Below are 16,504 nucleotides of genomic sequence, written 5' to 3'. Positions count from 1 at the left end.
TCAGAACATTTTATCTTAAAGTAGCAGAATACACATTCTTCTTGAGTGTTCATGGAACATTCTCCAGAGTATATCACATACTGGGACACAAATCAGCCCTCAACAAATACAAAAAGTTTGAGATCATACTGTACATAATTTCAGACCACAACTCTATGAACCTCAAAATCAACCACAAGAAAATAATTGGAAAGACAACAAACACTTGGAAACGAAAGAACATCCTACTAAAAATGAGTGGGCTAACCAAGAAGTTAAAAGGAAATTGAAAAGGACATGAAAGCCAATGAAAATGATAACACCATAGTGCCAAATCTCTGGGATACAGCAAAGGCGTTCATAAGAGGGAAGTATATAGCTATCCAGGCCTTCCTAAAGAAGGAATAAATGTCTAAGATATGCAACCTAACCTTACACCTTAAAGATCTGGAAAGATAACAGAAAATAAAACCCAAAGCCAGCAGAATATGGGAAATAATAAACTTTAGAGTGGAAATCAATGCTATAGAAATAAACCAAAAAAAAAAAAAAAAAAAGACCAGATCAATGAAAACAGGCCTGGTTCTTTGAAATAATTCACAAAATTGATAAACCCCTAGCCAGTTTGAACAGAAATAAAAATGAAAGTACCCAAATAAATAAATCAAGAATGAAAGAGGAGACACTACAACCAACAATACAGAAATGCAAACAATAATAAGAGAATATTATGAGCAATTGTATGCCAATAAATTGGGCAATATGGAAGAAATTGACAAATTCCTGGAAACATATGAACTACCAAAACTGAAACAAGAAGAAATAGAAAATTTGAACAATCCCATTACCAGTAAATAAATTGAATTTGTAATAAAAAATCTCCCAAAAAAGTGGAGTCCTGGGTGGAATGGCTTTCCAGGGGAATTCTACCAATTCTATCATTTATTTTCAACGTTTTTTTTTTTTATTTTTTTTTTTATTTTTGGGACAGAGAGAGACAGAGCATGAACGGGGGAGGGGCAGAGAGAGAGGGAGACACAGAATCAGAAACAGGCTCCAGGCTCCGAGCCATCAGCCCAGAGCCTGACGCGGGGCTCGAACTCACAGACCGCGAGATCGTGACCTGGCTGAAGTCGGACGCTTAACCGACTGCGCCACCCAGGCGCCCCCGCCAATTCTATCATTTAAAGAAGAGTTAATATTTATACTTTTGAAGCTGTCCCAAAAATAGAAATAAAACTGAAACACACAAACTCATTCTATGAAGCCAGCATTACCTTGATTCCAAACCCACAGACCCTACTAAAAAGGAGAACTACAGACCAATTTCCCTGATAAACATGGATGCAAAAATTCTCAACAAGATACTAGCCAGCTGCATTCAACAACACATTAAAATAATTATTCACCATGACCAAGTGGGATGCAGGGCTGGTTCAATATCCACAAAACAATCAAAGTGATTAATCATGTCAAAAAAAGAAAGGACAAGAACTACATGATCTCAACAGATGCAGATAAAGCATTTAATAAAATACAGTATCCGTTCTTGATAAAAATCCTCAAGAAAGTAGGGATAAAAGGAACATACCTGAAGATGTTAAAAGCCATATATGACAGACACACTGCTAATATCATCATCAATGGGGAAAAACTGACAAGTTTCCCCCTAAGGTCATGAACACAACAGAGATGTCCACTCTCACCACAGTTATTCAACATAGCATTAGAAGTCCTAGCTTCAGCAATGGGACAACACAAAAGAATAAATGGGATCCAAATCAGCAAGGAGGAACTCAAATTTTCACTCTTTGCAGATGACAATATACTCCATATGGAAAACCTAAAAGATTCCAACAAAAAACTGCTATAACTGATCCATGAATTCAGCAAAGTTGCAGGATATAAAATCAATGCACAGAAATCAGTTGAATTTCTATACACCAATAATGAAGGAGCAGAAAGAGAAATCAAGAAATCAATCCCATTTGCAATTGCATCAAGAACCATAAAATACCTAGGAATAAACCTAACCAAAGAGGTGAAAAGTCTATACACTGAAAACTATAGAAAGCTTATGAAAGAAATTGAAGAAGACACAAAAAAAGGAAAAATATTCCATGCTCATGAATTGGAAGAACAAATATTATTAAAATGTCAATATTACACAAAGCAATCTACACATTCAATGCAATTCCTATCAAAATAACAACAGCATTCTTCATGGAGGTAGAAAAAACAATCCTAAAATTTGTACGGAACCAGAAAAAATCCCGAATAGCCAAAGCAACCCTGAAAAAGAAAAACAAAGCTGGAAGTATCACAATCCTGGACTTCAAGCCATATTGCAAAGCTGTAACCAAGACAGTATGGTATTAGCACAAAAACAGACAGTGAGATCAATGGAACAGAATAGAGAATCCAGAAACAGATCCACAAATGTATGGCCAACTAACCTTTGACAAAGCAGGAAAAGAGTATCCGATGGAATAAAGACAGTGTCTCAGCAAATGGTGCTGGAAAAGCTGGACAGTGGCATCAGAAAAATGAACCTGGACCACTTTCCTACACCATACACAAAAATAAACTCACAATGGATAAAAGACCTAAATATAAGGCAGGAAGCCATCAAAATCCGAGAGGAGAAAATAGGCAAAAACCTCTTTGATCTTGGCCTCAGCAACTTCTTACTGAACACATCTCCAGAGGCAAGGGAGACAAAAGCGAAATTGAACTATTGGGACCTCATCAAGATAAAAAGTTTCTGCACAGGGAAGGAAACAATCAGCAAACTAAAAGGCAACCAGTCGAATGGGAGAAGATATTTGCAAATGACATATCAGATAAAGGGTTATTATCAAGAATCTATAAAGAACTTAACACACTCAACACCCAAAAAACAAACAATCCAGTGAAGAAAAGGGCAGAAGACATGAATAGACACTTTTACAAAGAAAAACATCCAAATGGCAAACAGACACGTGAAAAAATATTGAACATCACTCATCATCAGGGTAATACAAATTAAAACCAAAATGAGATACCACCTCACACCAGTCAGAAGGGCTAACATTAACAACTCAGGTAACAGAATTTGGAGAGGATGCAGAGAAAGAGATCTCTTTTGCACTGCTGGTAGGAATGTAATCTGGTGCAGCCACTCTGGAAAACATTATGGAGGTTCCTGAAAAAAATTAAAAATAGAACTACCCTATAACCCAGCAATTGCACTGCTAGGTAGTTATCCAAGGGATAAGGTATACTTATCCAAGGGATACAGGTGTGCTGTTTCAAAGGGGCACATGTACCCCAATGTTTATAGCACTGCTATCCACAATAGCCCAAGTATAAAAAGAGCCCAAATATCTATCAACAGATAAATGAAGAAGATGTGGTATATATATATACAATGTATTATTACTCAAAAATCAAAAAGAATGAAATCTTGCCATTTGCAACAACATGGATGCAACTAGAGGATATTATACTAAGTAAAAATATTGAGCCAGAGAAAGACAAATATCATATGACTTTACTCATATGTGGAATTTAAGATACAAAACAGATGAACATAAGAGAAGGGAAGAAAAAACAATATAAAAACAAGGAGGGGGACAAAACATAAGAGACTCTTAAATACAGAGAACCAACTGAGGGTTACTGGAGGGGTAGTGGGTGGGGGGATGAGTAAATGGGTAAGGGGCATTAATGAAGACACTTGTTGGGATGAGCACTGAGTGTTAAACATAGGGGATGAATCACTGGAATATCCTCCTGAAATCATTGCACTACATGCTAACTAACTTGGATGTAAATTAAAAATAAACAAATAAGTAAATAACTAATGTAAAACAATAAATATTAAAAAATCTCTTAAGATGGTAATTCTCACATTAACTGTTCTTACCACAATATAAATAAAAATTTTAAAAGAAAAACAAATAGAGATAATTGAAACTGAAAAAACAATGGTTCAAAATCGTTGGGATATAGCCAAACCTCTTCTAGTGAGGGAAGATTATAGCAATATACCTCAAGAAGCAAGAAAATTTTCCAATAAACAAACTGACCTAAAAGACTTAGAAAAAGAACAAATGAAGTCAAAGCCAGTAGAAGAAAGGAAATGATAAAGATTATACTAGAAATAAAGGAAATAGAAACAAAAATATATATATAACATATATATAATATATATATATAATATATAATATATATATATATATATATATATATATATATATATAATAGAACACAAAAATGAAACCAGGAAGTGGTTCTTTGAAAAGATCAACAAAATTGAGAAACCTTTACAGACACTCATTTTAATAAGTACTCAAATAAATAAAATCAGACATGAAGGAGGAGAAATAATATCACCACAGGAGTATAAGAGAATATTATGAAAACTTACATGCCAACTAATTAGACAGCCTATAAGAAATAGGTCTATTTTTGTATAAATATATACCCTTCTAAAACTGGAGCAGGAAGAATTAGAAAATTTGAACAGACAGATTACTAGTAACAAAACTGAATCAGTAATCAACAAACTCCCAACAAATAAATGTCCAGAACCAGATATAGTCACAGGTGAATTCTACCAAAAACTTAGAGGTAATATGCATTATTCCCAAGCTATTCCCAAATATACAAGAGGAAGGAAAGCTTCCAAATTCATTATGCAATGCCAGATTTACCCGGATACCAAAACCAAAGACACTACAAAAAAACAAAAAACAAAAAGAAAAAAAAAGAAACTATAGCCAGTAATTTTGATGAATGTAGATGCAAAAATCCTCAAAAAAATTAGCAAATAAAATTCAATAATATATTAAAAAATCATTTATCACATTCAAGTGAAATTTATTCTGGGAATGATTCAATATTCCAAAAGTAGTGTTTAATATTCACAAATCAATGAGCATGATAACCCACATTAACAAAAGAAAGGATAAAAACCATATGATAATTTCAATAGATGCAGGAAAAGCATTTGACAAACTACAACATCCATTTATGATAAACATTCTCAACAAAGTAGGTTTAGAGGGAACATACCTCAATATATTAAAGGCCATATATGAAAAGCCCACAGCTAACTACATAATTGTGAAAAGCTAAGAGTTTTTCATCTAAGATCAGCAAAAAGACAAGGATGTCCACTCTCACCACTTCCATTGAACATAGTACTGGAAGTCCTAGCCATAGCAATCAGACAACAAAAAGAAATAGAATCATCCAAATTGTTAAGGAAAGTGTAAAACTGTCATTATTTGCAAATAATACACACACACACACACACACACACACACACACAAACACACACATACATATAAGATTCCACCAAAAATCTACTAGAACTGATTAATGAATTCGGTGAAGTCACAGCATACAAAATTAATATACAGATATCTGTTGCATTTCTATATACTAGTAATGAAGTAGAAGAAAGAGAAATTAAGAAAATCCCATTTACAATGGCACCAAAAATAATAAAACACCTAGGAATAATTTTAACCTAAAAGATAAAAGATGTGTACTCAAAAAAGTATAAAACACTGATGAAAAAAATTGAAGATGACACAAACACATGGAAAGATATTCCATGTTCATGGATTAGAAGAATTGATATTATTAAAATGTCCTTACTACTCAGAGAAATCTATAGATTTAATGCAATCCTTGTCAAAAATTCCAACAACATTTTTCACAGAACTAGAACAATAATCCTAAAATTTGCATGGAATAAGAAAAGGCCTCAAATAGCAAAAACAATATTGAAAAGAAACAAAGCTCGAGGTATCACAGTCCCAGATTTTGGGATATACTACAAAGCTGTATGGCACTAGCACAAAAACAGACATATAGATCAATGGAATGAAGACAGAAAGCAAAAATAAACCCATACTTATATGGTCAATTAATCTATGAGAAAAGAGGCAAGAACATACAGTGGGGAAGACAGTCTCTTCAATAAATGGCGTACTGGGAAAACTGGACAGCTAAATGCAAAATAATGAAACTGGACCACTTTTTTTTACATTGTACGCAAAAGTAAAATCAAGATGGAGTAAATACCTAAATGTGAGACCTGAAGCCTCCTAGAAGAAAAAATATGCAGTAATTTATTTGACATTGGCCATAGAAACATTTTTCTAGATATGTCTCCTCTGGCAAGGGGAACAAAAGCAAATATAAACTATTGGGACTACACTAAAATAAAAAGCTTTTGCACAATGAAGGAAACTATCAGCAAAACAATAAGGCTACCCACAGAATGGATAAGATATTTGTAAATGATATATCCACTAAGGAGTAAATATCCAAAAGACATAAAGAGCTTATACAACTCAACACCAAAAAACAATCTGATTAAAAAATGGGCAGAGGAAATGAATAGACATTTTTCCAAGGGAGGCATACAGATGGTCAACAGACACATGAAAAGATTCTCAACATTACCAATCATCAGGGAAATGCAAATGAAAACCACAATGAGTTATCACTTTATAGCCATCAGAATGGCTAAAATAAAAAAAGAAATAACAAGCGTTGGTGAGGATGTGGAGAAAAAAGAAACCTTATGCACTGTTGGTGGGAATGCAAATAGGTGCAACCACTGCAGAAGACAGTGTACAGGTTCCTCAAAAAGTTAAGAATAGAATTATGCATGATCCGGTAATTCTACTACTAGGTATTTACCCAAAGAAAATGAAAACACTAATTAAAAAAGACAGACATGCCCCTCTGTTTATTGCAGCATTATTTATAATAGCTATGATGTGGAAGCTACCCAAGTCTCCATCCACAGATCAATGGATGAGGCATGTATGTATGTATATATGTATGTATGTATGTATACATATATGTGTATATGTATATACACACACATACACACACACACATGCTGGAATATTTCTCAGACTAAAAAAATGAAATCTTAACATTTGCAACATGGATGAACCTGGAAGTTATAATGCTAATTTAAATAAGTAAGAAAATAGACAAATTCCACATGATTTCACTGATATGTGAAATTTATGAAATAAAACAAACAAAACAGAGACAAAACAACAGCCTCTGAAATACAGAGAAGAAACTGGTGGTTGCCAGAGGGGAGGTCAGTAGGGTATGAGTAAAATAGATAAAGGGGATTTACAGTACACTTATCTTGATGAGCACTGAGTGATGTGTAGAATTGCTGAATCATGACACTATATACATGAAACTAATATAACCCAGTGTATTATTTATACTTGTATAAAAAATTAAAAAAGCAAAATATAAAAAAATAAAAAGAGTAAAATCAAGCAGCAGGAAAAAGAAACAAAACAAAGAAAGAAAAAAAGGTAGCCACTTTTGTAAAAGGCAGCCACAGGTAGAGTTTCACTACAGCAGTCAACAAAATAAATATAAATAGAAAATTCAAAATTAAAAAATAGAAATGTCATTAGGGTTATCTCAGTGATAATATTATGGTCCACTTTTGTTTTTATTTTATTTATTAAAAAAGGATGTTAATAAATGTTATGTAAATATTTTCAAAGGAAGCATTGCTTACTGTTTAACTTTAGAATCAGAGTGTGATCTGGTTCTGTCTAGAATGAATCTGTTGTTCTCTCAGGAATTAGGCAGGAATAAGTCAAATGGGTCTAGAGTAGGGTACCTGTTCTGGGGGCCTTGTAGAGAAGGCTGCTAATTGCTTAAAGAGGAGGCAGGAAAAAGTATCCTAGGAAAAATTTTCCCTACTTCACAGTTCTGCCTAGGGCTTGGCTTTGCATGGCTGCTTGTTTTTTGGGTTTTTTTCCCCCCTGTGATTTTAAGCCATGCTTTAGTTTTACCTCTTTTTCTTCTTTTTGAAAAATTCAACCAAATTAATTGAATGTTACCTCCCAAGAAGTCATTCAAAAGTTTGGGATCTGATGTAATCACAATGCATTTATTTTCACAGTGAAAGGATATTTGTTTACCTATGGGGAACAGAAAATCTATGCCTTATCTGGCCTAAAGTGGGTTCATGCCAAGTTGCTAACTAGCACACCCTTTCCATTCTCCTTCAAATACACCCTTAGGCACCACTAGATTCCAGAAGATGCTTAGCATTTTCCACATTTTTAAAGGAAATCTCTGTTGCCTGGATTAACCTGTATTAAAAACAGGTGTCTGAGTTTCATTTTGCTAGTGTCATAAAGCAAAACCAATATACATAGAATGACCAGTCAGTGAACATTTTGCAATCTACATGGGAAGGAAATGAGAATTTTTCATAAGGTTTTTCTTATTGGAAATATAACAATTTAATTATTTTTACCAGTACATTCAAGATGTCACACTTACTTATTCTCTTGATGGTAATCAATTCCAGTATGACATCCCTGTCATTCCCTCTTGTTACTACTAATAAATTCCATCCATTCCAAAAGGGAACTAACCCACTTGTTTAATTAGCTGAGTGTGATATTTACCACTTTCTATAGGAATTAAGAAACAGAAATGTGCCTCAGTTCTTTGTAGATAAAGGATATCTAGAAGCCAGAATATGTAACAAGCAGCCAAGAAGCTTCTCACAAGTACCAATACAACTCCAAGTGGGCTGGATCTACCTGGAAGAGGAAAGAGAATCTCTCTTTGAGACATTATTCCTTACCTTTTCTAGTTTGTGCATATCTGACTCCAGCATTTATCTCTGCTTCTTAATTTCCAGGAGGCTGTTAAGCACTGCAGCCCTTTATCAAAGTGGTTATACATACCACACCAGAATCTTGAATAAACAAAAAGAAAAAAATTGGATTAGTTTAGCTGGAGGAATACATTATTGATTTTTTCCTTGTGTTAAGGAAATATTAGTTTGGTAGGTAGGCAGATTTCAAATCTAAGATAATTTTGATGACATTAAAAAGAGTGGTCATGCTCAAAAAGTTAAAAATAGAACTACCCTACCATCTAGTAATCATATTAGTGTTGATTTACCCCAAAAATACAAAACACTAATTAGAAGGGATACATGCACCCCTACATTTATTGTAACATTATTTACAATAGCCAAATTAGGTAAGCAGCCTAAGTATCCATCAGTACATAAATGGATAAAGACGTTGTACATGATGCAATATTATACAACCATAAAAAGAATGACATCTTGGCATTTGTGAAGACATGGATGGAGCTAGAGAGCATAAAGCTAAGCCAAATAAGACACTCAGAGAGAGACAAATACCGTATAGGGAATTTAATAAACAAAACAAATGAGCAAAGGAAAAAAAGAGAGACAAACCAAGAAACAGATTCTTAGCCATAGAGAACAAACAGAATGTTACCAAAGGGGTGGCGTGTGGGGAGGGGGGATGGGTAAAATAGGTGATAGTAACTAAGGAGTGCACTTGTGATTAGTACTGGATGATATATGGAATTGTTGAATCACTATATTGTATACCTGAAACTAATATTATACTGTAGGAATTTTTTAAAAATTAATAAAAGGCATCCAAACAGCAAGGAAGAAGTAAAACTTTCACTATTTGCAGGTGACATGATACTATATATAGAAGACCCAAATGACTCCATCAAAAACTGCTAGAACTGATCAATGAATTCAGTGAAGTTGCAGGATACAAAATCAATGTATGGAAAACTGTTGTATTTCTGAACACCAGTAACAAAGCATCAGAAAGAGAAATAAAGGAGTAAATCCCATTTACAACTGCACCAAACACAATGATACCCAGAATAAACTTGATGAAAGAGGTAAAAGATCTGTACTCTGAAAATTTTAAAACACTGAGGAAAGAATTTGAAGAGGAAATAAACAAATGGAAAAACATTCCATTCTCATGGATTTGAAGAACAAATATTGTTAAAATGTCTATACTGCACAAAGCAATCTATACACTTGATTCAATCCCTATCAAACTACCAACAACTGTTTTCACAGAGCTAGAACAATCTTAAAATTTGTATGGAACCACAAAAGATTCCAAATAGCCAAATTAATCTTGAAAAAGAAGAGCAAAGCTGGAGGCATGACAATTCCAGACCTCAAGATATATTACACAGCTGTAGGAATCAAAACAATATGGTGCTGGCACAAAAACACAATAAATAAATAAATAAATAATATTTAAATAAATAATAAATAAATAAATAAATGCAATAGAATAGAAAGCCCAGAAATGAATCCAAAACTATATGGTCTATTAATCTCTGACAACAAGGAAAGAATATCCAATGAGAAAAAGACAGTCTCTTCAATAAATGGTGTTGGGAAAACTAGGCAGCAACATGCAAAAGAAGGAAACTGGACCACTTTATTATACTACACAGAAATAAATTCACAATGGATTAAAGACCTAAATGTGAGATCTGAAAACATAACAATCCTAGAAAATAAAGGCAGTAATTTCTTTGACATCAGCCATAGCAACTTCTTTCTAGATGTGTCTCCTGAGGCAAAGGAAACAAAAGCAAAAATAAACTACTGGGACTACATCAAAACAAAAACAAAAACAAAAACAAAAAATTCTGCATAGTGAAGGGCAGGCAACCTATAGTATGGGGGAAGATTTTTTCAAATGAAATACCAGATAAAGGGTTAGTATCCAAAGTCTGTAAAGAACTTATCAAACTCAATAACCCAAAAATGAATAATCTAATTTTAAAAAGGTAGAAGACATGAATAGACATTTTTCTAAAGAAGACATACAAAAGGCCAATAAACATATGAAAAGATGCTCAACACTGCTGATTATCAGGGAAATGTAAATCAAAACTACAAAGAGATGTCATCTGACACTTGTCAGAATGGCTAAAATCAATAACACAAGAAACAATAGGTGTAGGCAAGAATGTGGAGAAAGGGGAACCCTTTTGCACTTTTGGTGGGAATGCAAACTGGTGCAGCCACTCTGGAAAACAGTATGGAGATTCCTCAAAAAGTTACAGATGTCTGGGTGGGTCAGTTGGTTAAGTGTCCAACTTCGGTTCAGGTCATGACCTCACTGCTTGGGACTTCGAGCCCTGTGTCGGGCTCTGCGCTGACAGCTCAGAGCCTGAAGTCTGCTCCTGTCAGATTCTGTCTCCCTCTCTCTCTGCCCCTCTCCTTCTCATACTCTATCTCTCTCTCTCAAAAAAAGAAAAAAACATTTTAAAAAGTTACAAATAGAACTACCCTGTGATCCAGTAATTGAATTACTAGGTATTTACTCAAAAGATACAAAATACTAATTGAGAAGGGTATATGCACCCGGATGTTTACAGCAGCATTATCTACAATGGCCAAATTATGGAAGCAGCCCGAGTGTCCATTGACTGAAGAATGGATAAAGACGTGGTGTATTTATATATATATATATATATATATATATATATATATATGATGAAATTTTGCCATTTGCAACACATGGATGGAGCTAGAGAGTATGATGGTAAGTGAATAAGTCAGTCCGAGAAATACTAATACCATATGATTTCACTCATGTGGAACTTAAGAAACAAAATAGATAAGCATAACGGAAGGGAAGGAAAAAAATAAAATAAGATAAAAACAGAGAGGGAGGCACACCACAAGAGATTCTTAACCATAGAGAACAAGCTGAGGGTTGCTGGAGGGGTGGTGTTGGGGGTATGGGCTAAATGGGTGGGGCATTAAGGACAGCACTTGTGATGAGCAATGGGTGTGAAGTAGCAAATCACTAAATTCCACTCCAGAAACCAATTAACAAGAAAAAATTAATTTTTGATAATTATAGATTCACACGCAATTGTAACAAGTAATAGGGAATGAGTGAAACCAGCAAGATGGCAGATAGGAAGTCTCTGGGCCTTGTTCCATGGACACACTAAGTAAACAATATATGGACCAAACTAGCTTTGTGAGAACTCTAGTAACCAGTTAAGAAGATGCAGCAACCAAATGAATGTCAAAGAAAAAGTTGTGCCCACAACGGTAGAAAAATTCATAGTCCTTTTGTTCATCTTGCCCCACCCCCTTCCCAGTGTAGCATGGTGCAATCGGGAAGAAAGCACCCAATTCCCAGTTCTTCCCTCTGGAATATAAGGAAGAGTGGAAGTTGCTTCCAGTGATCTGTCTTGTTTTTGGTAGCCTGAGGGATTAATTTCTATCTCGCCTGACTTGGAGCACTGACTAGAATGGTGACATACTTTGAAGATTGAATGCTACTCAAACCATGTGAGAGAGTGGCAGGTGAGAGCTAGAGGGGTTCTGCAGGCCCACAGTTTCCTGGGGGCAAGAGATTATGGGCAGAGGAATATAAGCATTTTTCTAAGGCTTCTGAGAAGCAGGAGTAAGACTCTTAGGGAAATGAATACCCTTAAAAACAGCTGAGTATATGAGGATTGGGAATAAAAGCACATGCACAAGCCCAGGGAAGATGCATCTCCACAAAAGGTTGGAGTGGGCCCTGAGCTTTGAAACTGGGCTGATTAAAGTGTCTGTATGGAGCCAGTCCTCAAAGACTGGGAGATATAGCTGTTTTTAAATGTCCTAATGTTAAGAAAAGATTATGAGGCATAAACAGCAACAGTGAAAGATAATCCATTCAAAGTAACAAAACAAATATCAGGAGACTGACCTTAAAGAAACACAGGCCTCTCTGCCTTACTTGACAATAAATTTAAAACAATTGCTTTAAGTATGGTCAACAAGCTCAAAGAGAACATGTACAGACAAATAAAATTAGGAACTTGATTTAGGAACAAAATGAGAATATCATCAAAAAGTGGGGAAAAACAGGAATTCTAGAGTTAAAAAAGCACAAAAATTGAAAAATTTACTAGAGTTCAGAAGAATTTAATCAGCAAGAAAAAAAATCAGCAAACCTGAAGACAGATCATTTGAAGTTACTGAATCTAAGGAAAAAAAGGAAAAAAAAAAAGAATAAGGAAAAATGAACAGGCCCTAAATGATATATGGGACACCCTGAAATGTACCAATATAGGCATTATGGGAGTCCTGGATGGAAAAGAGAAACAAAAAAAGGGTAAATAGGTTATCTGACAAAATAATGACCAAACACTCCCAAATTTGAGGAGCGAAATAAATATACAATATAAAGAGCTCAATGATTACCAAGACAAATCAAAAGAAATCCATACTTAGACAAATTAAAATCAAACAATGGTTGTTAAGGACAGAAAGACAATCTTGACAATAGCTAGAGAAAAGCAACTTGTTATGTATGAGACCCACTAAAAGATTATCAGTGGATTTATCGTTAGTACCTTGTAGGGCAGAAGACAGTGGACTGATATATTTAAAGTTCTAAAAGAAAAATACCAGGGGAGAGGAGTTAAGATGGCAGAGAAGTAGGGGGACCTGAATTTCCCTCATCCCTCAAACACAGCTGGATTGAGGTCAGAATACTTGAATACCCAGAAATACAGGCTGCAGAGTAACAGAAAACTCCCCACAGGTGGAAAGAGACAGCTTGGCAGGAAAGAGGTCTGTGTTTGCGAATTGGGAATGATAAAAAGGGCAGCATAGTCAAGGAGGGGGGGGGGAGCCCCTTCTGTGGAAAGACAAAAGGAAGAGAAAGAGAGGCTATGGAAGTGTGGTATTGTATTTGCAGAAGAGAAAACCCTCTCCAGACTACAGACTGGGGAAAGAAAAATACGGAGAGAGCTAGTTTCTACTTTGCAAATAGCATTAGGAACTAAAGATTGGAGTTTTCAGGTGTGCATGACTTTCTCTGGACCAGAGCTATATATGCATGCCTGGAGAGTAGGGCGCTAGCCCAGGACATGGTAGTGATCTTAGGGGTACACTGGGAGAGAATAGTCCCCTCACTTGAGTACTGTGGGAAGAGAGTATATTGCACCCACCCTGCCCAAGGACAAAAGGCCCTGCAGGCACCAGAGGACCTTTGTTGGTTGGGTGCAGTAGCACTACTCCAGAACCAGGTCCACATAGAGAAAGATCCTTTAAGACATCAGGTTTTGAATACCAGCTGAGAGCCTAGGAGGCACAGAAGACTGTGGAGCAGGACAAGCCAGCCGCCTGCCTCCCCGAGGGCTGCCTGAACAGCATGGTTTGAAACAACTGATCCGGAGAGGAGAGAATGGGGTGTCTCCATTTTTTTCCCCATCACCAATATGGTGGAGCTTCAGGGAACAGAACAACAGCCACCAGTGGAGATGGGACCTGCTTACACCAAATCCCACCCATCTGTGCTTGGTAAGTATTATCTACCAGACTGGGACTGACACTGACTGAACCAGACAGCCTCTCTTCCTGACCAGCACAATCACCACTCCCAGGCACCAACTGACATCTGTCCTGTGGTTTTGTATGTTAGTCTGTTTCTTATTCCTCTTTTCTTCTCTTTCCTTTGGAATCAGGCTCATAGATTCTGATTTGATTTATGGCCAATTCCTATTATATATAAATTTGTCTTTTTGCCCCCTTTCTTCCTCTGTTCTGGTTATTTGTTTAATCAGGAATTTTTACTATATTCTTTTTACACCTTTTCTGTACCTTCTTCTTTATTCCCCCCCCCCTATATATATATATGGATTAAGCCTTATAGTTTCTTTGATTCTTTGCCTGATGTTTTTTCTCCCTTTCATTTCTCTCTTTGTATGGAACAAGGCTTCAACCCGCCTCCCCCCCACCATTTTCCAGGATTACAACGTCAATGAACAAATCAAATCACACCTGGTGGAAGGTCAAAAAAATCCAGCACTATGAGCAGAAGGATAGAACAGCCAAAGATGCAACAACAGAGTACATGCAACACACTCCAAAAACACTTCCTGAAGTGCCAGTCCCTGTACAGTATATGATCCTTTTTTAATATAGTAGTACTTGCAGGTGCAAGACATATAACAAGATATTTAAACATGTAAAAGACAGAAACCTAGCCAAATGATGATGTGAAAGAATTCTCCTCAAAATAAATTCCAGGAAGAAATGACAGCCAGAGAATTGCTCAAAACATATACAAACAATATATATGAACAAGAATTTAGAATAATAATCATAAGACTAATAGCTGGGCTTGTAAAAGCATAGAAGACAGCAGAGAATCTACTGCTGTGGAGATGAAAGATCTAGGAAGTAGTCACGATGATTTAAGAAATGTAAATGAGATGCAAAATAAACTACATGCAGTGACAGTGAGGATGGAAGAAGCAGAGGAAAGAATAGGTGAAGTAGAAGATAAAATTATGGAAAATGATGAAGCCGAAGAAAAAAGATAAAAGAAATTACTAGACCATGAGGGGAGAATTAGGAACCTAAGTGAATCAATGAAACAAATTAATATCCGTATCATAGGAGTTCCAGAAGAAAAAGAGAGTAAGAAAGGGGCAGAAGGTTTATTTGAAGAAATTATAGTTGTGAACATCCCTAATCTAGGGAAGGAAATAAATATCCAAGTTCAAGAGGCACAGGTCAAGGTCAACACTATGACATATCATAGTGAAACTGGCAAACTACATAGAAAAAAAAGAGAATTCTGAAAGCAGCTAGGGACAAAATGGGCCTTAACCTACAAGGGTAGACACATAAGAATAAAGCAGACCTGTCCTCTGAAACGTGGCAGGCCAGAAGGTAGTGACAGGAAATATTCAATGTGCTGAGTAGAAAAAAATATGCAGCCAACAATCATTTATACAGCAAGGCTGTCATTCAGAATATAAGGAGAGATAAAAGCTTTCCCAGACAAAAAAAACTAAAGGAGTTCATGACCACTAAACCAGCCCTGCAGGAGATCCTAAGGGAGACTCTGTGAATAGAAAGCAACAAAGACTATAAAGGACCAGAGACATCACTACAAGCATGAAACCTAGAAATAACACAGTGGCACTAAATCCATATCTTTCAATAATCACTCTGAATGTAAATGGACTAAATGCTCCAATCAAAAGACATAGGGTATCAAAATGGATTTAAAAAAAAGAAACAATACCCATATATATGCTGGCAATAAGAGACTCATTTTAGACCTGAGAATACCTGAAGATTGAATGTGAGTGGATGGAGAATGATCTATCATATAACTGAATATTAAAAGAAGGCTCAAGTAGCCATACATATATCAGACAAACTAAATTTTATTTATTTTTTTATTTTTAAAAAATTTTTTTAACGTTTATTTATTTTTGAGACAGAGAGAGACAGAGCATGAATGGGGGAGGGGCAGAGAGAGAGGGAGACACAGAATCGGAAGCAGGCTCCAGGCTCTGAGCCATCAGCCCAGAGCCCAATGTGGGGCTCAAACTCATGGACTGCCAGATAGTGACCTGAACTGAAGTCGGATGCTCAATCGACTGAGCGACCCAGGAGCCCCTGGACAAACTAAATTTTAAAATAAACATTGTAACAAGAGATGAAGAAAGACATTATATCATAATTAAGCAGTCTAACCATCAAGAAGGGCTAACAGGTGTAAATGTTCATGCCCACAATGTGAAAGCACCCAAATTTATAAACCAATTAATCACATACATAAATAGATGTATAGATAATAATACCATGATTGTAGGCGACTTTAATACTCCACTTCCAGCA

At 35.7% G+C, this 16,504-nt stretch overlaps 1 protein-coding gene across 1 annotated transcript in view; it reads right to left on the bottom strand.

The window, feature by feature from the left end:
* The window catches only part of ASB12 (ankyrin repeat and SOCS box containing 12), a 132,508-nt gene that overhangs the window by 48,915 nt on the left and 67,089 nt on the right, over window positions 1-16,504 (bottom strand). The window contains exon 9 of the mRNA XM_081792929.1: window positions 8,627-8,740. Within this exon, the coding sequence (XP_081649055.1) occupies window positions 8,627-8,659 (33 nt within the window). The 5' untranslated portion in view covers window positions 8,660-8,740. The remainder of the gene's footprint in view (window positions 1-8,626; window positions 8,741-16,504) is intronic.

This window comes from Panthera onca, chromosome X, assembly GCF_046562875.1.
Source record: "Panthera onca isolate mPanOnc1 chromosome X, mPanOnc1 haplotype 2, whole genome shotgun sequence".
Lineage (NCBI taxonomy): Eukaryota > Metazoa > Chordata > Mammalia > Carnivora > Felidae > Panthera > Panthera onca.
Note: the sequence above shows the minus strand (reverse complement) of the source record. Positions and strands in the feature narration are given on the sequence as shown.